The 24,054-nt window shown below is 40.4% G+C and overlaps 1 protein-coding gene across 6 annotated transcripts in view; it reads right to left on the bottom strand.

Annotated features, from left to right (window-relative positions):
- Nucleotides 1-24,054, bottom strand: part of RABEP1 (rabaptin, RAB GTPase binding effector protein 1) — a 118,249-nt gene that overhangs the window by 54,965 nt on the left and 39,230 nt on the right. For all 6 annotated transcript variants that reach the window (XM_055255771.2, XM_055255773.2, XM_063629585.1 and 3 more), the window contains one exon: nt 170-373. In XM_055255771.2, the coding sequence (XP_055111746.1) occupies nt 170-373 (204 nt within the window). The remainder of the gene's footprint in view (nt 1-169; nt 374-24,054) is intronic.

A 24,054-nucleotide genomic window follows, 5' to 3' on the forward strand; every position in this document is an offset into this window, starting at 1 on the left:
TTTATGTTATCAGTGACTTCTCTTTTATCTGAAAGTATATCTTGATGATGACAGTACATAAAACCACAAATGAAACTCTGGATATATTTTAAGATTCTCTGAAAATATTCTCAATCATCAGAATCGGATATCTTAGAAAATCATAAAATTGATCTTTGTTTGTCTTTACCTTTCATAACAGCCTGAAGTGAAGCAACTTCTTCTCTCCACTGTCTTTTCACTTCATCTATAGCTTCTTGCTTGGTGTTCTCAGAGACTGTGGCAATCGCCTTAATATTCTCCATCTCTGCTTGAGCCTCCCACAGCTGGGTTCGAAGGTGTCCCAAATCATCTTGTGCAGCTTGTAATACTGCATTTTGCCTCTTCAGATCCTCTGGAGAGAAAAGTAAAAGATAGTCCATTAATGTTCACTTTGATCAGACTGGCATTCCAATAAAGAAATAAGGTATTAAATTTTAAAATGTAAACATACAAAATGACACCCTTTTAATAGAGGTGAGATTTAAGGTAAGCTGGACATCACAAATCAATTGTTACTATCTATCTAATGATCCAGTGGTTACAGTCATGGTTTTAGAGCTCAATTTACGCATTCCCATCTGCTGACTAAATGAACTTGGTCATGTTATTTAATCTCTCTGGCCTAAGTTTCCACATCTGCAAAATGGAAGTTAAAAACAGCCACCTCACAGGGTTGTTGTAATGATAATTTATTGGAAACGCTAATTAGTACAGTACCTTCCACAAATATTCAAAAAATGTTTAATAAAAGAGAAAAGAAAGCCAGAGCACATGGCAGTGACTAGACGTATGTTCTTTAAAGTTAGCATTAATTTCTCCCTCTTACCATCTTTTAAATACTAAGTTGATGTAATGTGCCTACTACATGGTTTAAGCCCAGGCAGAACATGTTTGGCCAAATTAACTTCAAAAAAAAGATGAACTTATCAACAGTATACAGGGATATGTGATTGTTTTCCCATACCCTTAACAACAGTCACTATTTTCCATCTTTTAAAAATTCTTGTAAATATCATGGGTAGCAAATGGTCATTTTAATTTACATTTTTCCTGTTAATAAGGAGTTTGAACATCTTTTCATATATGTACTAGTGACTCATTTCCTCTTTGGTGACATTCTTTACATTTGCTTCTAATGAATGATTTTCCTTCTGATCTGTAAGAGCATTTTATAGATTCTGGATATTAAATCTGTCTTCTCTTACAAAACTTTTCCCAGTTAGCCGCTGTGTTTCTTAAAAAACAAAACAACAACAAAAAAAACCGTTAAGAGATAGGGTCTCAATTGTTGCCCAGGCTGGAGTGCAGTGACGCAATCATAGACCGCTATAACCTCAAATTCCTGGGCTCAAGCGATCCCCCAACCTCAGCCTCCTGAGTAGCTAGGACTGCAGGCATGCACCATCACGCCCGGCTAATTTTTGAAATTTCTTGTAGAGACAAAGTTTCACTATGTTGCCCAGGCTGGTCTTGGCCTCCTGGGCTGAAATGATCCTCCCGCCTCAGCCTCCCAAAGTGCTGGGATTACAGGTGTGAGCCACTGCGCCCGGCCTTAACTTAGGCCTTTTAGCATCTAAAGTTGTAAGGTATTTATGAAAAAAAAAAATTGTTCATCTTTGTAAAATTATCAATTTCCTCTCCAAAGCACAAAAACTGAGCCAAACTGACCATGAAAATAAACTGATTTAAGATCTAACTCTACTGCTAACCAGCTGTATGACTTTAAGGAAATCACAAGACTCTCAAGCCTCAGTTTCCTCATGAAGACAGTGGCAATACTTTCTTGCATAAATTTCTAACTACTTATAAAAATCCAATAGTAAAATAAGAGAACTTTTAAATGCTGTGAAACATTCATTGTTATCAATCACAGGAATTAATGATTTGGTAGTCTAAGTCACAGAGGGAAATACCTAGTCATGCTAAGTTGTTTTGAAATCTTTACTCTCTCAACATCAGTTTCCATCACTCTTAAAATATTTTGAATCTCTAGCCAAAGACAGTTTTAAGAACATTAATTACAAAAAGTAATTGTGTGAAGTCGCTTAAAGACGGATACCTAGGAAGTCGTGGTAGGCATGCAACTAGGACAGACCCAGAAAGATATAAACATATGAAACCATAAAGGAAAAGTTTATGTGTGTCAACTCTATATTCTGAGTGTTAAACTATTTCATAAAATGTGAAAAAAGAAAAAGCATTATATCTGGGATACTTTATTCATTTTTGGGTACTACAGTTTTATCAAGGCTCAAGGCTCAAGTTTATATACTTAACAGGTCCTCATGCTAATTACCTCTGGTACTTTTGATTTGTTGGAGATTACCCAGAGCTATTCACTATCATGTTGTCATTATGAACAGAAAAACTGTAAACAAATACCAAACCTAAATATCTATTTTTGGCACTTAAAAATGAAATAGAGAGCCTGGAGGAAGACTTGGTCAACACTAACTTTAGTTATATATATATATACATATATATATATGTACATATATGTGTGTATATATATATATGTGTGTATATATATGTGTATATATATGTATATATATGTGTATATATGTGTATATATGTATATATATGTATATATATGAACATATATATGAATGTTATATTTATATAAATACAAAAAAAAGGAGACAAACAGAAGTTTAAAATAAAGTTAGAAAATCTTAATTTTTTGTAGTAAAGCATTTCAAACATTATGTTTGCCAATAGTAGGAGTTGTAACATTGGCTTATTGCTTTTACTGCTGTATATGTAATTATAAAGATTTTCACATATTCAAAAGTTGAGGGTATACTACAACAATTCCTCATATAGCTTTCACCAAGACTCAACAGGTATCAAGATTTGCCATCCTTATTTTTTTTTGAGACAGAGTCTCGTTCTTGTTGCCCAGGCTAGAGTGCAGTGCCACAATCTTGGCTCACTGCAACCTCTGCCTCCCGGGTTCAACAGATTCTCCTGCTTCAGCCTCCCGAGTAGCTGGGATTACAGGCGCGTGCCATACCACGCCCAGCTAATTTTTGTATTTTCAGTAGAGACAGGGTTTCGCCTTGTTGGCCAGGCTTGTCTTGAACTCCTGACCTCAGGTGATGGCCCACCTCAGCCTCCCAAAGTGCTAGGATTACAGGCGTGAGCCACCACACCCAGCCTGCCATGCTTATTTAAACTATCCTTTTTCTTTCCTGTAGTATTTTAAAGCAAGCTCCAGATATACTACATTATCTAACGTACTGTACAGATGCATCTCTAAAAATATGGACAGTTTCTTATATAAACAAAGTGCCACTGTCACACAAAACAAAATTAACTGCCTGATAACTAATACCAAATCTCTGGTAAAACTTCTCCAATTGACAAAAAACACCAAAGTCTTTCTGAATATTTGTTTAAATTAAGATCAAAACAAGACTCAAGTACTTCATTTGGTTATACTAATGATTTTTTTTTTTTTTTTTTTTTTTTTGAGACAGTCTCACTCTGTCACCCAGGCTGGAGTGCAGTGGCGCAACCTCTGCCGCCCGGGTTCCAGCGATTCTCCTGCCTCAGCCTCCCGAGTAGCTGAGATTACAGGTGCCTGCCACCGTGCCTGGCGAATTTTTGTAGTTTTAGTAGAGACAGGGTTTCACCATCTTCACCAGGCTGGTCTTGAACTCCTGACCTCGTGATCCACCTGCCTCAGCCTCCCAAAGTGCTGGGATTACAGGCGTGAGCCACTGTGCCTGGTTTTGTTTTTGTTTTTGTTTTTTTTAACACAGCGTCTCACTCTATCGCCCAGGCTGGAGTGCAGTGGTGTGACCTCAGCTCACTGCAATCTCTGCCTCCCAGGCTGAAGTGATCCTCTCACCTCAGCTTCCCACGTAGCTGGGACTTATAGGCACATGCCAATACACCCGGTTAATTTTTGTATTTTTTGTAGAGAGGGGCTTTTGTCATGCTGCCCAGACTAGTCTCCAACTCCTAGGCTCAAGTGATCTGCCCACCTCAGCCTCCCAAAGTGCTGGGATTACAGGCATGAGCTACTATGCCTGGCCTATGCTAATGCTATAAAGCATTATAAACTACTTCAAGCATAGAAACAATATAAAAAATCCTATAATGGGCACCTATTACCTATCACCTGGATCCATCATTTTTAGTATTTTGCTACATCTCTTTCCATTTCTTTTTAACTTCAGGAAACAAAACATCACAAATACATTACCTTCCTCTGAGGTAACAACTGTCAGGAATTTGGGTTTATCATTACAGTGCATATATGTTACACCTTTACTTACGCTGCAGGTTTCGAAACCTTAATGTTCTTTTGCAGTTACTTCTTAGCCCTCAACATTGTTGATGGGTGATAAGTACTTCACTCATTAATTAGAATATCACAGTCTCAATATATCATATATTATGTTGACAGGTATTCAGGTGTGAAGCTGAAACCTGCTTTATCTGTATAGACATTCTCATTGTCCTATGCCCATTGTCCCAGTCTTTTCCCATTTTGACAATGCTATCTTTGTCATATTTCAAATTTTCACACTTGTGAGGGTCCCATTTGGGGAACTCTGTTCTATAAAAATTGTCTATTTTCATGCCAATACTTTATATACTGTCTAATATAGCTTTATACTGTTTTGCCTACTTTTGTCTATTTTTAAATGTTTACATAAGAAAAAGCTTAACAAAAACGTAATGACCATTTTGAGTAAGTGGGGAAATTTGCCCTACCAGATATCAAAAATTATTATAAACTTCATGTATGCACCAGCCAGCTCCAGTAACCATACCCTCATAGCAAATCATCCCCAATCCATCCATATGCACTCCATATATGAGACAAATCTCAGACATGTAGTCACATGCAAAATAATCACGTTTTAGTCAACAACAAAAAACATACATGACAGTGGTTACATGAGATTATAGGGGCTGAAAAATTCTTACTGCCTAGTGACATCCAGCCATGGTAACATCATAGTGCCAAACATCTTGTCTATGTTTAGCTATGTTGCTTTTTGGGTTTGTTTGTTTTTTTGGGTTTTTTTTTTTTTTTTTTTTTTGAGACAGAATCTCACTCTGTCGCCCAGGCTGCAGTGCAGTGGCATGATCTTGGCTCACTGCAACCTCCGACTCCCAAGTTCAAGCGATTCTCCTGTCTCAGTCTCTCAAGTAGCTGGGATTACAGGCACGTGCCACCACACCCGGCTAATTTTTGTATTTTGGGTAAAGACGGAGTGTCGCCATGTTGGCCAGGCTGGTCTCGAACTCCTGACCTCAGGTGATCCGCCCACCTCGGCCTCCCAAAGTGCTGGGATTACAGGCGTGAGCCACCGTGCCCAGCCTGTTTAGCTATGTTTAATACAAAAATATCACTGTGTTATAACTGCTTACAGTATTCAGTACAGTAACGTGCTGTACAGCTTTTCAGTTTAGTAGCAATAGGCTATACCATGTAGCCTACATGTGTAGTAGGCTATACCATCTAGCTTTTTGTCAGTACACTCCATGATGTTCGCACAAGGACAAAATCACCAAACGATGCATTGCTGAGAATGTATCGCTATCACTAAGCAATGCATAACGGTATTTCCTTATCTTTTTAATAAACGTTTTAGCAGTTTCAGGTTCTCAGCAAAATTGAGCAGAAAATACAGGTTTCCCATATGCCCCACACCCCTGTACATCCACACTCCTCTACTATAGGCACCCTGCACCACAGTGGCACATTTGATACAACTGATGAACCTACACTGGCACATTATCATCACCCACTTCGTTTACACTAGGGTTCACTCTTAATGTGCTACATTCTATGGGTTTTAACAAATGTATAATGACATGTTTCCACCACCATAGTATCACATAAAATAGTTTCACTGCTCTAAAAATTCTCTGTACTCTACATATTCACCCCCTCTTCCTCCTACCCCTAGCAACCACTGATCTTTTTTTTGTTTCCATAGTTTTGCCTCTTCCAGAATGTCATATGCTTGGAATCATACAGTACATGGCCTTTTCAAATCGCCTTCTTTCACTTAGTAGTATGCATTAACATTCCTCCATGTCTGTTCATGACTTAATAGCTCATTTCTTTTTAGCATGCAATAATATTCCACTGTCTCAATATACCAGTGTATTCATCCATTAACCTATTGAAGAACATCTTCCATGCTTCCAAGTTGTGACAATTATGAATAAAGCTGTTATAAATATATTTGTGCAAGCTTTGGGACAAACCTTCTCAAGTCATTTAATTACATACCAAAGAGCATGACTGCTGAATCAAAAGGCAAGAGTATGCCTAGTTTTGTAAGAAACCACTGAACTTATATCCCAAAGTGGCTACGTCATTTTTTATTCCCACCAGCAATGAATGTTGCTGTTGCTCCACATCCTCACCAGCATTTTTTTGGTATCGGCAGTATTTTGGATTTAGGCCATTCTCATAGTCTAATAATCTTTTCATATACTTACTTGCCATCTGTATATATTCTTTAGTGAGGTGTTTGGGTCTTCTGCCCACTTGGTAATGGGGCTGTTCGTTCTGTTACTGTTGCACTTTATTTTTACTGATGCACATGTACATAGTTCAAAGTACATGTGATATTAATGTAACTTGTAAAAATCAAACTGGGTGTAGTTCGGGTATCTATCACCTTACATATTTGTCGTTTTTTTTTTTCTTTCATCCCATGGACACCAAGGGTTGTCTTTTCTTTACACTAGAACCATTTGAATTCTTCTATTTTGAAATCTAGAACAGATTACTGTAAACAAGAGTCACCCTATTGATCTGTTTAACGCTAGGTCTTATTTCTTCTATCAAACCACATACTCATACCCATTAATCAACTTCTCTTCATCTCCCCCGACCCCAGCTTTCCCTGACCTTCGTACCACCAATCTAGTCTATCTTCTCATGAGATCCACTTTTTTAGCCCCCACAAGTAAGACCATGTGATACTTGTCTTTCAGTGCTTGGCTTATTTCATTTAACATGACTTCCAGTTCCATCCATGTTGCTGCAAATGACAGGATTTCATTCTTTTTTTCTTTTTTTTGGACGGAGTTTTGCTCTTGCCCAGGTTGGAGTGCAGTGGCACAATCTTGGCTCACTGCAACCTCCACCTCCCGGGTTCAAGTGATTCTCCTGCCTCAGCTTCCCAAGTAGCTGGGATTACAGGCAGGCACCACTATGGCCAGATAATTTTTTGGGTTTTTTTGGTTTTTGCCTTTTTAGTAGAGACGGGGTTTCACCATGTCTCGAACTCCTGAGCTCAGGCAATCCACCTGCCTCGGCCTCCCAAAGTGCTAGGATTACAGGCATGAGCCACCACGCCCAGCGATTTCATTTCTTTTGGATATATACCCAATAGTGGAATTGCTGGATCATATAGCAACTCTTATTTTAGTCTGCTGAGGAACCTCCACACTATTCTCCACAGTGGCTGTACTAACTTACATTCCCACCATCAGTGGATGAATGCCTGTCTTTTTTTTTTTTTTTTTTTTTGAGGCGGAGTCTCGCTCTGCCGCCCAGGCTGGAGTGCAGTGGCGCGATCTCGGCTCACTGCAAGCTCCGCCTCCCGGGTTCACGCCATTCTCCTGCCTCAGCCTCTCCGAGTAGCTGGGACTACAGGCGCCCGCCACCACGCCCGGCTAATTTTTTTTATATTTTTAGTAGAGACAGGGTTTCACCGTGGTCTCGATCTCCTGACCTCGTGATCCGCCTGCCTCAGCCTCCCAAAGTGCTGGGATTACAAGCGTGAGCCACCGCGCCCGGCCGAATGCCTGTCTTTTTTTTTTTTTGAGATGGAGTCTCGCTCTTTCACCCAGGCTGGAGTGCAGTGGCGCGATCTCGGCTCACTGCAGGCTCCGCCCCCTGGGGTTCACGCCATTCTCCTGCCTCAGCCTCCTGCGTAGCTGGGACTACAGGCGCCCGCCACCTCACCCGGCTAATTTTTTGTATTTTTAGTAGAGACGGGGTTTCACCGTGTTAGCCAGGATGGTCTCGATCTCCTGACCTCGTGATCCGCCCGCCTCGGCCTCCCAAAGTGCTGGGATTACAGGCGTGAGCCACCACGCCCGGCCATGCCTGTCTTTTTAATAAAAGCAATTTTGACTGCGGTGACAGGATATCCCATTGTAGTTTTGCTTTGCATTTCTTAATGATGTTGAGCATCTTTTCACATACCTCTTGGCCATTTATGTCTTTTGAAAAATGCCTATTCAAATCTTTTGCTTTTGTTTAAATAAGATTTGCTTCTTGGTTACTTATTTATATATTGTAGTTATTAATCCCTTATGAGATGGGTAGTTTGCAAATATTTTCTCCCATTCTGTAGCTTGTCTCTTCACTTTGTTTCCCTTATTGTGCAGAGGCTTCTTAGCCTGATGTAATCCCATTTGTCTATTTTTGCCTATGCTTTTGAGGTCTTACACACAAATCTTTGCTCAGAGCAAAGTCTATTTCCCCAGTGTTTTCCTCTAGTGGCTTCACAGTTTCAGGTCTTAGATTTAAGTCTTTAATCTACTTGATTGTTGTGTATATGGAGAGAGATGGGGCCTAATTTCATTCTTCTGCAAATGGTTACCCAGTCATCCTACCACCATTTATTGAAGAGACTTTCCTTTTCTCATTGAATGTTCTTGGTGCCTTTGTTGCAGACAAGTTGACTGCAAATGCATGGATTTGTTTCTGGGTACTCTATTCTGTTCCATTAGTCTACGTGTCAGTTTTTATGCCAGTGCCATGATGATTGGGTTACTATAGCTTTGTAGTAAATTTTGATGTTTTACAGCGTGATGCCTCCAGCTTTGTTATTTTTGCTAAGTATAGCTTTGGCTATACAGGGTCTTCCACGGTTCCATATAAATTTTAAGATTTTTCTGTTTCTGTGAAAAATGTCATTGGTATTTTGGTAGGAATTGTATTGAATCTGTAAATTGCTTTGGATAGTATTGTCATTTCAACAATATTAATTCTCCTGAATCCATGACCATGGACTATCTTTCCATTTGTATGTGTGTCCTCTTCAATTTCTTTCATCGGTGTTTTACAGATTTTTCGCTTCTTTGGTTAAATTGATTCCTAGATATATATATATATATATATATATATATATATATATATATACACATACACACCCACACATATGTGGGTGGGTGTGTTTTGTAGCCATTGTAAATGGGATTGCTTTGATTTTTCAGGCCATTCACTGTTGGTATATATTAATGCTAATGATTTTTGTGTATTGATTTTGTGTCCTGTGATTTTACTAAATTTATCAGTCAACAGTTTTTTGGTGGTGTCTTTAAGTTTTTCTAAGTATAAGACTGTGTCATCTGTGAACAAGACAAATTTAACTTCATGCTTTCCAATTTGGATGCTCTTTATTTCTCTTGCCTAACTGTTCTGGCTGCAATTTCCAATATTATATTAAATAAAACTGGCTGAAGTGGGAATCCTTGTTCCAGATCTCAAAGGAAAGGCCTTCAACTCTTCCCCATCCAGTATGATGTTAGTTGTGGGTTTGTCATGTATGGCCTTCATTATTTTGAGGTATGTTCCTTCGAAACACAATTTGATGAGGGTTTGTATCATAAAGAGGTGTTGAATTTTACTGAATGCTTGTGCAGCATCTATTGAAATAACCATAGTTTTTGTTGTTGTTTTGAGACAGGGTCTCACTCCATCACCCAGGCTGGAGTGCAGTGGCATAATCTCAACTCACTGCAACCTCCATCTCCCGAGTTCAAACAATTCTCGTGCCTCAGCCTCCGGAGTAGCTGGGATTGCAGGTGTACACCACCATGCCCAGCTAATTTTTTTAATTTTTTGTAAAGACGGAGTTTCACCATGTTGGCCAGGCTGGTCTCGAACTTCTGGCCTCAAGTGATCCACCCGCCTCGGCCTCCCAAAGTGTTGAGATTACAGGCATGAGCCACTGCACCTGGCCAATATGGCTTTTGTTCTTGGTTATGTTAATGTGATGTATCACATTTATTTATTTGTGTATACTGAACCATCCTTGCATCCTCAGGAGTAATCTACTTGATCGTGGTGGCTGATCTTTTCAATATGTTGTTGAATTCAGTTTGCCAGTATTTTTTTCAAGGATTTCTGTATCTACTGTGTAGTTTAATTCTGATGTCTCTTTGTTTATTTGCTGCCTGGATAATCTGTCCATTACTAAGAGTGGAGTGACAAAGTCCTCTATTATTGTATTGCAGTCTCTCTCACCCATCAGATTGGCTGTTTTATATGTACTTGAAAGTACCAGTGTTAGGTGCATAGATATTTATAATTGTCCTCTTGCTGAATTGACCCCTTTATTATTATGACCTTTCTTTCCTCTTTTTACAGTCTTTTGAGACAGTTTCACTGTCACCCAGACTTGGCATGCAGAGTGGCACGATCATAGCTCACTGCAACCTCAAACTCCTGGGCTCAAGGAATTCTCCCACTCCAGCATCCAAGTAGCTGGGACTACAAGCATGTACCACCATGCCTGGCTCAATTTTTTTGAGATGGAGTTTCACTTCTGTTGCCCAGGCTGGAGTGCAATGGCGCAATCTCAGCTCACTGCAACCTCCACCCTCTGGGTTCAAGCGATTCTCCTGCCTCATCCTCCCAAGTAGCTGGGATTACAGGCGCCCACCTTCATGCCAGGCTAATTTTTTATATTTCTAGTAGAGATGGGGTTTCACCATGTTGGCCAGGCTGGTCTTGAACGCCTGACCTCAGGTGATCCACCCGCCTTGGCCTCCCAAAGTGCTGGGATTACAGGTGTGAGCCACCGCACCCGGCCTCCTGGCTAATTTTTAAATTTTAAATTTTGTTTTAGAGACAGGGTTGCCCAGGCTAATCACAAACTCCTGGCTTCAAGTGATCTTCTCACCTAGGCCTCCCAAAGCAATGAGATTACAGGTAGAAGCCAATGCACCTAGCTTTTCTTAAGTCTTAGATTTATAGTCTATTTTAATCTGACATAGGTATACTTACTTACTCCTGCTGTTTTGGTTTCCAGTTGCATGAAATATCCTTTTCTAGCTCTTCACTTTCATTTTATGTGTATCTTTACAGGTAAAGTGGGTTTCTTTCTTGGGTTATTTTTTTGAGACACGGTCATGCTCTGCTACCCAGGCTGGAGTGCAGTGGCACAAATGCGGCTCACTGCAGCCTCAACCTCTCAGGCTCAAGCAACTCTGCCTCAGCCTCCTGTGTATCTGGGACCACAGGCACATGCCAGCATGCCCAGCTAATTTTTGCTTTGTTCGTTTGAGATAGGGTCTTGCTCTGTCACCCAGGCTGGAGTGGTGGCACAATCACAGCTCACTGCAGCCTTGACTTCCTGGGCTTAAGTGATCCTCTCACCTCAGGCTTCCAAGTAGCTGGGACTACAGGCACATGCTACCACATCTGGCTAATTTTTGTATTTTTTAGTAAAGATGGGGTCTCACTTTGTTGCCCAGGCTGGTCTCCATCTCCTAGGCTCAAGCAATCCTCCCACCCTGGCCTCCCAAAGTGCTGGGATTACAGGTGTGAGCCACTGCACTCAGCCAGTTTTATTTTTTGTAGAGCCAGGGTCTCACTTTGCTGCCCAGGCTGGTCTCAAACTCCTGGGCTCAAGTGATCCTCCCACCTCAACCTCCCAAAATATTGGGATTACAGGCATGAGCCACTGCACCCAGCCAAAGTGGGTTTCTTGTAGGCAGCATATAGTTGGGGCTTGTTTCTTTAACCATTCAGCCACTCAGGCTTTAAATTGGAGAACTGAGTACATATACATTCAGTGTTGTTATTATCTATAAGAAAGGACTTACTACTGCCATTTTATTGCTTGTTTTCTGGTTGTTTTGTAACTCCTCTCTTTCTGTCTTTGGGGCTAAATGATTTTTTCTGGTAGTATGTCTTAATTCATTGCTTTTTATTTTTAGTCAATCTATTATAGGTTTTTGTTTTGTGTTTATCACGAGGCTTACAAAAAACATCTTGTAGATAACAAGTAACTTTAAAGACAACTTATCTTAAAAAATAGAAACAAAGAAAAAAGTGGGGAAAAAAACTTCTACAACTTAGATCCACTTTCCCCACATTTTGAATTTTAGTTGTCTCAACTTACATGTATCTACATTACCCGTCTCTGAATAGGCTGCCATAGCTATTACTATTCGTGGTAGATTTGCCTTTTGGGCTTTATACTAGAGTTATCAACTGCAGTATTAAGAGTCTAACTCCGTCCATGTCTGAGTCTGTCCACGTACTTAATTTTACCAGTGTGTTTCATACTTTTTTTTCAGTGTGTTAGCATTTTTTAAATTTCAAATGGAAGAACTCCCTTTAGCATTTCTTGTTGGATGGGTCTGGTGTGGTCAATTCTCTCAACTTTTGTCTGGGAAAGAATGTATCTCTCCTTCATATTTGAAGGATAACTTTGTTGGATATACGATTCTTAGATGTTAACTTTTATTTTTCTTTCAGCACACTGAAGGTGTCATTCCACTCCTTCCTTACCTTTATGGTTTGTACTGAGAAGTCTGTTGACAGACTAACCGAAGCTCCATTAGGGTTATTTGCTACTTTTCCCTTGCTACTTTTAGGATCCTCTCTTTGTCCTTGACCATTGAGAGCTGGTTATTATATACCTTAGGGTAGTTTTATTTGGGTCAAATCTCTTTGGTGTCCTCTGGCCTTCCTGCATGTGGATATTTATATCCTTCTCCAGTTTTGGAGAGTTTTCTATTTCTTTGAATAAGCTTTCTACCATTGCTCTTGCTCAACTCCCTCTTGAAGACCAACAATTCTTAGATTTGGTCTTTTGAAATAATTTTCTACATCCTGTAGGTCACCTTCATTGCTTTTCATTCTTTTTTCTCCTCTCTGTATTTTCAAACAGCCTGTCTTCAAGGTCACTGCTTCTTTCCTCTACTTGATCCATTTTGCTACTGAGAGTCTCTGATGAATTTTCCAGTTGAGAAAATCTATCAGTTCTAAGACTTCTGTTTAATTTTTTAATTATTTCAACATCCTTGTTAAATTTCTCTGGTAGGCTGGGCATGGTAGCTCACGCCTGTAATCCCAACACTTTGGGAGGCCAAGGCAGGCAGATTGAGGTCAGGAGTTCCAGACCAGCCTAGCCAACATGGTGAAACCCCATCTCTACTAAAAATACAAAAATCAGCCAGGTGTGGTGGCAGGCGCCTGAAATCCTAGCTACTTGGGAGACTGAGGCAGGAAAATCACTTGAACCTGGGAGGCAGAGGTTGCAGTGAGCCGAGATTGCGGCACTGCACTCCAGCCTGGGTGATGAAGTGAGACTCCACCTCAAAAAGAAAAAAAAAATATATGTGATAATTTTTTTTTTTTTTCTGAGACAGAATCTCATTCTGTCACCAGGCTGGAGGGCAGTGGCATGATCTCAGCTCACCGCAATCTCTGCCCCTGGGCTCGAGTGATTCCCCTGCCTCAGCTTCCCTAGTAGCTGGGATTACAGGTGTGCACCACCACACCCGGCAAATTTTTTGTATTTTAGTAGAGAAGGGTTTCACCACGTTGGCCAGGATGGTCTGGAACCCCTGACCTCGTGATCCACCCACCTCGGCCTCCCAAAGTGCTGGGATTACAGGCATGAGCCACCACATCCAGCCTAAACTTTTAATTGAAAAATAGTAATTGTATATATGTATTGGGTACAAAGTGGTATTCTGAAACATCTATACATTGTGAAATGATCAAATCAGTGCAATAAGCATATCTATCACCTCAAATATGGTAAGTTACACATTGATTTTTGAATGTTGAACCAGTCTTGCATACCTACACAAATGCCACGTGGCTGCAGTGTATAACTTTTATACATTGTTGGATTGGATTTGCTAAGATATTGTCAAGGAATCTTGCATCTACGTGCATGACAGATATAAGTCTGAAGTTTTCATTAAATGTCTTTGTATGATTTTGAGATTGATTATGCAGACCTCATAGAATGAGTTAGGAAGTATTCCCTCTGTTTCTATCTCCTGAAAGATTGTAGAGAATAGAGACTCAGATTCATGTAACTCATGGTATAGTTTCTTCCTTAAATGGCAGATAGAACTCACCAGTGAACACAACTGGGCATAGTGCTTTCGTTTTTGGAAGGTTATTAATCATGAAGTTGTTCCATAATTTTCTTACATTATCCTTTTAGTAAATATGGGACCTAGAGTGCAGTCTCCTCTTTCATTTCTGATATCAGTAACTTCTCGTGTTAGTAATCTTTTTTTACTTACATTGGCTTACTGTACTTTTTTGTAACAACTTCATTGAGATATAATTCACATACTACTTTTTGCCCACCAACCAATCATTAATTCTGGTAGCATACTCCCATTGGGTATCCTCTGATTTAATTCTGACACTATCTACCTGGAAATAGCTCAGCTCACACAAGCTGAAAATTCAGTCTAACAAGACTGAAGTCCACTTCTGATATCAATTGTAAGCTTCAAAATTATTTTACCTGTGTTTCTGACTGACCAGCTATAAATCAAGGGTTCCTACAACCATCTCCTTAGGTTTGATTAATTTGTTAACGGGCTCACAGAACTCAGGGAAACATTTATTTGCATTTACCAGTTTATTATAAAGACTATTACAAAGGATATAGAAGAAAAGGTGCACAGGACAAGGCATGTGGGAAGGAGCATGGAGCTTCTATGCCCTCTCTGGGGCACACCCTCCAGGAACCTTCACATCTTCAGTTATCTGGAAGCTATCCAAACCCTGTCCTTTTCAGTTATTAGAGGCTTTATTACATGGACATGATTAAATGGCCACTAATGATCAACTTAACCTTTAGCTCCTCTCCTCTCCCTGGAGGTTGGGAGGTAGGGTTGGAAGTTCCAACGTCTAATCCTGTGTTGGTCTTTCTGGTGACCATCCCCTACCCTGAAATTACCTAGGGGCTGCCAGCCATCAGTCAGCTCATTAACAAAGACACATCACTTTAAAATCGTTAAGGCTTTTAAAAGTTATATGCTAGCAAACAGAAGAATCTATATATATCTGTTTTTCAGCATGGATTCCTTTCCTTTCCTTTTTCTTTCTTTGGGTAAGTGCCCTAGATAGATCCTCACTTCTAGATGTTGAACAGAAGTGGTCAGAGTGTACATAATTGTGCTGTTCCTGATTTTAGTGGAAAGGCATTTGGTCTTTAAAGTGTGATGTTAGCTGTAAGTTTTTTGTAGAAGCCCATTTTCAGGTTGACAAAGTTCCCTTCTATTCCTATTTTAGTGTTTTTATCATGAAAGAGTGTTAGGTTTTGTCAAATACTTTTTCTGTGTCTAGTAAGATGATCATGTGTCTTTGTTTTTTATCCTACTGATTTTCAGGTGTTGCACCAACCTTGCATTCCTGAGTTGAATCCCACTTTTCATGCTGTGTGATTCTTTTTACCTGTAGCTTAATTTGATTTGTTAGTTCTTTTGTGAGAATTTTTGCATCTATATTCCCAAGGAATACTGGGCTAAGTTTCTTATGATGTCTTCCTTGGTTCTGAGGTCAGGATAACACTAGCCTCAAAGAATAAGTGGGGATGTGTCTCCTCCAAAAATTAGCCAGGCATGGTAGCAGGTGCCTGTAATTCCAGCAACTCAGGAGGCTAGGGCAGGAGAATTGACTGAACCTGGGAAGCAGAGGTTGCAGTCAGCCAACACAGTGCCACAGCACTCCAGCCTGGGCGACAGAGACTCTATCTCAAAAGATAAAAATTTAAAAAAATAAAAAAAATTTATCAATTTCTGTATTTTGTATTGTTTCTTATACTCTTTTTTTTTTTTTTTTTGAGACAGAGTCTTGCTCTGTCACCGAGGCTGGAGTGCAGTAGCGCGACCTCAGCTCACTGCAACCTCTGTCTCTTGGGTTCAGGCAATTCTCCTACCTCAGCCTCCCAAGTAGCTGGGATTACAGGCGCCTGCCACCATGCCCAGCTAATTTTTGCATTTTTAGTAGATATGGGGTTTCACCACGATGGCCAGGATGATCCTGAACTCCTGATCTCAGGCAATCTGCCCGCCTTGGCCTCCCAAAGTGCTGGGATTATAGGCATGAGTCAACACACTCAGCCTATCCTATTTCTTACATCATATATATTTCCTCTATGTTTTCTTTTTGCGAATGTCTGTCTCTACCAGCAGTTCTTATTTTTGTTTATTTATTTTTTTTGAGACAGAGTCTTGCTCTGTCGCCCAGAGTGGAATGCAGTGGCACGATCTCGGCTCACTGCAAGCTCCACCTCCCGGGTTCAAGTCATTCTCCTGCCTCAGCCTCCCAAGTAGCTGGGACTACTGGCGCACACTGCCATGCCCAGCTAATTTTTTGTATTTTAGTAGATACACGGTTTCACCGTGTTTCCCAGGCTGTTCTCAAACTCCTGAACTCAGGCAATTCGCCCACCTCAGCCTCCCAAAGTGATAGGATTACAGGCATGAGCCATCGCGCTCAGCCTATCCTATTTCTTACATCCTATATATTTCCTCTATGTTTTCTTTTTGCGAATGTCTATCTCTACCAGCAGTTTTTTTTTTTGGTTTTTGGTTTTTGTTTTTTGAGACGGAGTCTTGCTCTGTCACCCAGGGTGGAATGCAGTGGCACAATCTTGGCTCACTGCAAGCTCCACCTCCTGAGTTCAAGCCATTCTCCTGCCTCAGCCTCCCAAGTAGCTGGGACTACTGGCGCACACCACCATACCCAGCTAATTTTTTGTATTTTAGTATACACACGGTTTCACCGTGTTTCCCAGGCTGTTCTCAAACTCCTGAACTCAGGCAATCCGCCCACCTCAGCCTCCCAAAGTGATAGGATTACAGGCATGAGCCACTGCAGCCAGCCTACTAGCAGTACTTTTAGTGATTATATAGATGGCTAAGTGCTTAGTTTTTATATGCCTAAAATATCTATTTTGCCCTCACTCTTAAATAATTTAGCAGCATATAAAGTTTTAGGTTGACAGTTATTTTTTCTCTGCCCTTTGGAGATCTTATTTCATTGTTTTCTGGCATCTATGGTGTTTATGAAGTAACTCTTGTCATTGTAATTGTTTCTTTTCTCTGGTAGCCTTTCACATTTTCTTTTGATTCTTGATGTTCTATCTTACAAAAGATGTGTCAAGGTATGAATTTACTACTTTTTGTTTTGTTTTGTTTTCTGAGATGGAGTCTCACTCTGTTGCCCAGGCTGGAGTGCAGTGCTGCACAATTTCGGCTCACTGCAACCTCCGCCTCCTGGGTTCAAGCAATTCTCCTGCCTCAGCCTCCCAAGTAGCAGGGATTACAGATGTGCACCACCATGCTCAGCTAGTTTTTTGTATTTTTAGTAGAGATGGGGTTTCATCACGTTGGCCAGGCTGGTCTCGAACCCCTCACCTCAAGTGATCCACCCACCTCAGCCTCCCAAAATGCTGGGATTACAGGCGTGAGCCACCATGCCCGGCCTGCATTTACTATTATTTATCCTGTTTGGTACTCAGTATTTATGTTAAGGACTCACATTTCTTATTAGTAAAAATCTAAGTTATTATCTCTTCAAATATTCTTCACTATTCCTTCCATTCTCTTCCTCTGGAACTCTTTCCAGATATGTGTTGAAGGCTCTCAATTCATCCTCTATGTCCTTTATGTTCTTTCATATTTCCCTCTTTGTCTCACTAGGAGGAAGAACTCCTCAGTACTGGTTTCTAATTTACTAAAACCTCTGTATCGTCTCTACTGGTTAAATCTATTAGCAAACACTATTTTAATTCTAATCGTTTGTTTACAGTATCACTAATGAGTTTTAATTGTTAATTTTATATACTTTGTTTTCATTTCCCTAAGTGCAAGTTTATGGCATTGGAACCACAGATAGCTTCCTAAATCTAGCTTTTCACTATTGAAATTCTGATTAGTTAAGTGTAACAGCTTTATATAAATTACAACCATGTATAAAGACCTTCTGAAAATTTCAGTGTCTTCTGGTGATTAGCTATAAGCTCTATTCCTACTATTTTTCGTCAAATCGAGAACTATATGGCCTTTTGTTCTGTGTTTCATGTAACCGTCTCTTACTCATTGCCAACACTACAAATTTCCAAAGCACAAAACATAAACACTGCTGTAGTGCCAAGCTCTGAAGTTAGTTTAGGAAAAGCTGAATCAGAAAATACTTCAACAGAAAAGCAATAAAACTTTCAGAAACATAGCCGGGCGTGGTGGGTCACGCCTGTAATCCCAGCACTTTGGGAAGCCGAAGCGGGCGGATCACAAGGTCAGGAGATCCAGACCATCCTGGCTAACACGGTGAAACCCTGTCTCTACTAAAAATACAAAAAATTAGCCGGGCATGGTGGCGGGTGCCTGTAGTCCCAGCTACTCGGGAGGCTGAGGCAGGAGAATGATGTGAAGCTGGGAGATGGAGCTTGCAGTGAGCCGAGATCTCACCACTGCACTCCAGCCTGGGTGACAGAGCAAGACTCTATCTCAAAAAAAAAAAAAAAAAACCTTTCAGAAATATTTATAACATTCCCAGTTGAAGTCAGCTTGGAAAAGAATGGGTACAAAGACCAGCCTGGAAAACGTGGTGAAAGCCCATCTCTACTAAAAATACAAAAACTAGCTGGGCATGGTGGCACCCGCCTGTAGTCCCAGCTACTCAGGAGGCTAAGGCAGGAGAATCACTTGAACCTGGGAGGCGGAGGCTGCCGTGAGCCAAGATCGTGCCACTGCACTCCAGCCTGGGCGACAGAGCAAAACTCCATCTCAAAAAAAAAAAAAAAAAAAAAAAAGAATAGGTACTAAGAAAAGAACAGGCAGTAAGAGAAGTAAAAAGGTGCACTTCTCATTACCGTTTGCACTTATATTTCAGCTATTCTCCAAACAAGTGCAAACACAGCTATGACAACACTAAAGCAAAAGCTGGACCTATTGGGGAAAAACCAATGTTTGGACTTTCAGGGTTACCTTGACCTGGTTTTCCTGAAAGATAAAACAAAGACTGCTGTCCACATCAAAATCCTGGTTTATACTGTAAACACCTGTGGCAATCATTAAATACTAGATTTAGACTTCACAGTAGATACAATAAAAGCTGCTGTCTCAGGGGAAATCTTCGCATTTGATTTTTATTATGATATAGGCTAACGGCCAAGACAAAAACTAAGTAATCAGCATTGACCTTTTATATACTATGCATTTTCTTTAGGAATGCCACCAAAAACTCAAAAAGGATCACAGTAATTTTTTTAAAATTTTGTAAAAAGCTACCCCAACTGTTCGCTGTGGCCAGCTAAGTTTCTTGAGTGCTTTGGACAGTAAAGATACAACAGTACACAAAAAGACTATTTACTGGGTTTAGATGTCATCAATGCAATCTTAACAAACCAAGCATGTTTTCTGAACCAACCCATGTTACAAACTCTTTAATTCACAGATCTAAAACTGCAGTTGATAATGCATTTCAGAAATGGGAGGTTCTTAGTCATTTTCATTTCTTCAGAGTTTTTGGGAAAATTCTATTTTATAATTGCAAAGAAAATAAGAAAACAAAGGAACCCTAACAGTTTAATTGGGGACAGAGAAAAAGAAAGCAAAACAAACAAGGTTTAGACAAAATTGACTTCAATTAGCCGTAGACAGGATGAACAAGCTACAGAGGTTTTGCTATAAGAGGTAAAGGAGAAAATGGGTATCATTAGCCAGCATCATACTGCTGGGTTTCAACTTATCACCAGAGAAAATACTACCACAACCTTTTATATATACATCAAATGTATTACAGGTCATCTTGACAAGAATATAGCATTGCAGAGTTGACAGTGGTGCTTGATTAATTCAAAAGCATAAACAAATTTTAAAGGGAGAGGATAAATTCATATAAAGATACTGAATAACCAGATAGAACTTATTTCTTTTGAGACAGTCTCGCTCTGTCAACCAGGCTGGAATGCAGTGGCGCGATCTCGGCTCACTGCAACTTATGCCTCCTGGGTTCAAGCAATTCTCTTAACTCAGCTCCCTAAGTAGGGGGGACTACAGGCACACACCACCACCAGACCCAGCTAATTTTTGTATTTTTAATAGAGACAGGGTTTCACCATGCTGGCCAGGCTGGACTCTAACTCCTGACCTCAGCTGATCCACCCGCCTCAGCCTCTCAAACTGCTAGGATTACACAGGCATGTGCGACCATGCCTAGTCCAGACAGGACTATTTCTTACGACACATGATACATGTTGAAATGATGATACTGTGCAAAATGTATTATCTACCACAGTAGACTATTCTTTCTTGGGAATAGAAACCATGTATCTCATTCATCCCGACCTCCAGTGTCTTGCAGAGTGCCACCATGCCTAGACATGAACATCAGCTTTCCCATCTACTTACCAGCCTATAAAAGAAAATAAAAAACAGCCCTCCTGAAAGCCATGAAAAAATGGAACTCCATTCCATACAACAGTCAGTAATCCTTTCCAAGCTAGGGCTAAATTCTACAAGGCCTAAGAACCTTCCATCATATAGTATTTTACTATGGTTCATTGTCCTGTTGTATTAAAAACTCCTCTATGAGGCCAGGCACGGTGGCTCATGCCTGTAATCCTAGCAGTTTGGGAGGCTGAGGCGGGCAGATCATTTGAGGTTAGGCATTCAAGATCAGCCTGGCCAACAGGGTGAAACCCTGTCTCTACTAAAAACACAAAAAAATTAGCCGGGTGTGGTGGCACACACCTGTAATCCCAGCTACTCAGGAGGCTAAGGCAGGAGAATCACTTGAACCGGGGGGCGGAGGTTGCAGTGAGCCAAGATTGTTGTGCCACTGCATTCCAGCCTGGGCGAAATAGTGAGACTCTGCCTCACAGAGGGATAACTAAAATTAGTGTCAATAATTAAAAAGTGAATGACTAATAACAGTGTAACAAATCTTTTGGCAAGTCAGGTGGACGCAAGTCCTCTTTCAACAAAATTGAAGACAGACATAATTCAGTTGTTAGCTGATAGAATAAAAACATTGTGATGCTAAAGAACTATGTAATTTAACATATAATTCAGAAACAGCTAAGAGAATTGAATAATAATTGGTGTAATAAAACTCTGTTTCTATTTACTCACTCATGAGACCAAGGGTTCTTGGCATTTATATGTTTAAAAAAAAAATACAATAGAATTGATGCTAAAAAGCTATCTTTTTCTAGCAGTAAATAATATGCATCCAGAGATTAACGATTTAATGAGAACCAATATATCTCAAAAGAGCTGCATCTCCAATGATTTTTATATTTTCCTATTTTTTAGTTTGTTTTTTTTCTTGAGATGAAGTCTTGCTCTGTCACCCAGGCTAGATGGAGTGCAGTGGCACAATCTCAGCTTGCTGCAACCTCCGCCTCCCAGGTTCAAGCGATTCTCCTGCCTCAGCCTTCTGAGTAGCTGGGATTACAGGCCCACACCACCATGCCTTCTAATTTTTGTATTTTTTTGTAGAGACGGAGTTTCACCATGTTGGCCCGGCTGGTCTCGAACTCATGACCTTGTGATCCGCCTGCCTCGGCCTCCCAAAATGCTGGGATTACAGGCGTCAGCCACCGTGCCTGACCTTATTTTCATAGTATTTAAATATGTAAAATATCCATATTGTGATCAACTGTGTATTTATAATAAATTTTAATAATATCTCCATAAAGAAAACATTTATATGCATATTTTAAGAGTTTGAAGCACAAGATATTCTTTTAGGCCAATAGTTTTTAAAGTATGGTCTCTGAACAGTAACATCTCCATCAACTGGTAACTTGCTAAAAACACAAATCCTGGATCCCAGTGACCTAGTGAATCAGCATCTCTGAGGGTGGAAGCCAGTAATCCTTGTTTTAACGAACCCTATTAGATAATTCAAATGCACACTCAAGCCCATTGTGGTGGCTCACGCCTGTAATCCCAGCGCTTTGGGAGGCTGAGGCGGGTGGATCATCTGAGGTCAGGAGTTTGAGACCAGCCTGGCCAACGTGGTGAAACCCTGTCTCTACTAGAAATACAAAAATTAGCGGCGGGGGGGCGTGGTGGCACACACCTGTAGTCCCAGCTACTAGGGAGGCTAAGGCACGAGAGTCGCTTGAACCCAGGAGGCGGAGCTTGCAGTGAGCCAAGATCACAGCACCGCACTTCAACCTGGGCAACACAGCGAGACTCGATCTCAAAAAAAAAAAAAAAAATGAAACAAATGCACACTCAAGTTTCAAAACTATTTTTAAGAAAAAAATTCTAAAGGCAATGTAAAGAAGAAAACCCAACTCAAGGAGGAAAACCACTGTAAAATTTCTGCTATAAAGCTATTCATGTGTTTGTTAAACAGATGACAATGGATAAATCACTGATATTTTCATTCCACTGGATATGTTTAAAAGCAGGAAGTTGGCCGGGCATGGTGGCTCACCCAGCACTTTGGGAGGCCGAAGCGGGTGGATCACAAGGTCAGGAGTTCGAGACCAGCCTGACCAACATGGTGAAACCCCGTCTCTACTAAAAACACAAAAATTAGCCAGGCATGGTGGTGCACACCTGTAATCCCAGCTACTCAGGAGGCTGGGGCAGGACAGGAGAATCGCTTGAATCTGGGAGGCGGAGGTTGTAGTGAGCTGAGATAGCGCCACTGAACTCCAGCCTGCGCGACAGGGTGAGACTCCAATCTCAAAAAAAAAAAAAAAAAAAAGCACGAAGCTTTCATTTAAATTGTAAATATCAACAATATAAAATTTTATCCTTCACATCTTTTCAAGCAAAAAATTTTAAACATCAACTTTAAAATGTATGAAGGTTGTATATAAGTATATATTTTACAGAGTTCATAAGTTAAAAAAGTTGCATGATCACTAGTCCAGAACAGGATTTCTCAAACTGTAGTACTTGAACTAGCAGTAACTGGAATCATCTATGAGCTTAGAAATGCAAATGTCTGGGCTCCACCCAAACATACTGTGGTTTAACAAGCTCTCCAGGTGATTTTTATCCACGTTAGAATTTGAAAGCCACTATTCTATTATAGACTACAGCAGTTTTCAAAATTTAGTGTGCAGCTGGACCCAAATCCCACAGCTTCTAACTCAGTAAATCTGGGTGGGACCCAAACATATGCATTTCTAACAACTTTCCCAGGTGATGATAATGACGCTGTTCCACAATCACACTTTGAGAATCACTGGTCTAGAGAGCTGTGGAAACTATATCCACATTATTCTAGATCGATACTCAGAATGTAAGCCCCTTCCCTGATCCTTCAAATTAGGTCCCCCATCATGTTCTCTCATGTATTTTCCTTATACAGTTTCCTTTTTTTTTTTTTTTTTTTTTTTTTTTGAGATGGAGTTTCACTCTTGTCACCCACACTGGAGTGCGATAGCACAATCTTGGCTCACCTCAACATCTGCCTCCTGGTTCAATCAATTCTTCTGCCTCAGCCTCCCAAGTAGCTGGAATTACAGGCATGCACCACCACGCCCGGCTAATTTTGTATTTTTAGTATAGACAGGGTTTCTCCATGTTGGCCAGGCTGGTCTTGAACTCCCAACCTCAGGTGATCCACCCCCCGCCCCCCCCCCACCTTGGCCTCCCAAAGTGCTGGGATTACAGGTGTGAGCCACCGTGCCCAGCCTGCAATTTCCTTTTTAACAACTCATCACACAATTACTTAACATCTGTTTTGCTCATTGAGTTCAACCAAGTTAAAGAACCACATGAATTTTGCTCTTTCTGTATACCCAACACATAAGTATAATGTCTGCCTCACAGTAGATATTAAATAAATATTTGTTGATAAGTAACTGAATATTTGTTGGGTAAAACTGATGTTTCATGGAATTAAAGATAACGTAGCTAAAGCTGTTACTAGAATGCCAACAATCCTAGTTTGCCCACAACTGTATCCCAAGTGTTAAGAGCAATAACGTTCTCTTATCTCAAGGCTATGCAACCTAAATATGAATAGTAAGATCAAAAACAAGGCAAAATCTGAAGAAGGCATTTTTCAAC

Source organism: Symphalangus syndactylus, chromosome 20 (assembly GCF_028878055.3).
Source record: "Symphalangus syndactylus isolate Jambi chromosome 20, NHGRI_mSymSyn1-v2.1_pri, whole genome shotgun sequence".
NCBI lineage: Eukaryota > Metazoa > Chordata > Mammalia > Primates > Hylobatidae > Symphalangus > Symphalangus syndactylus.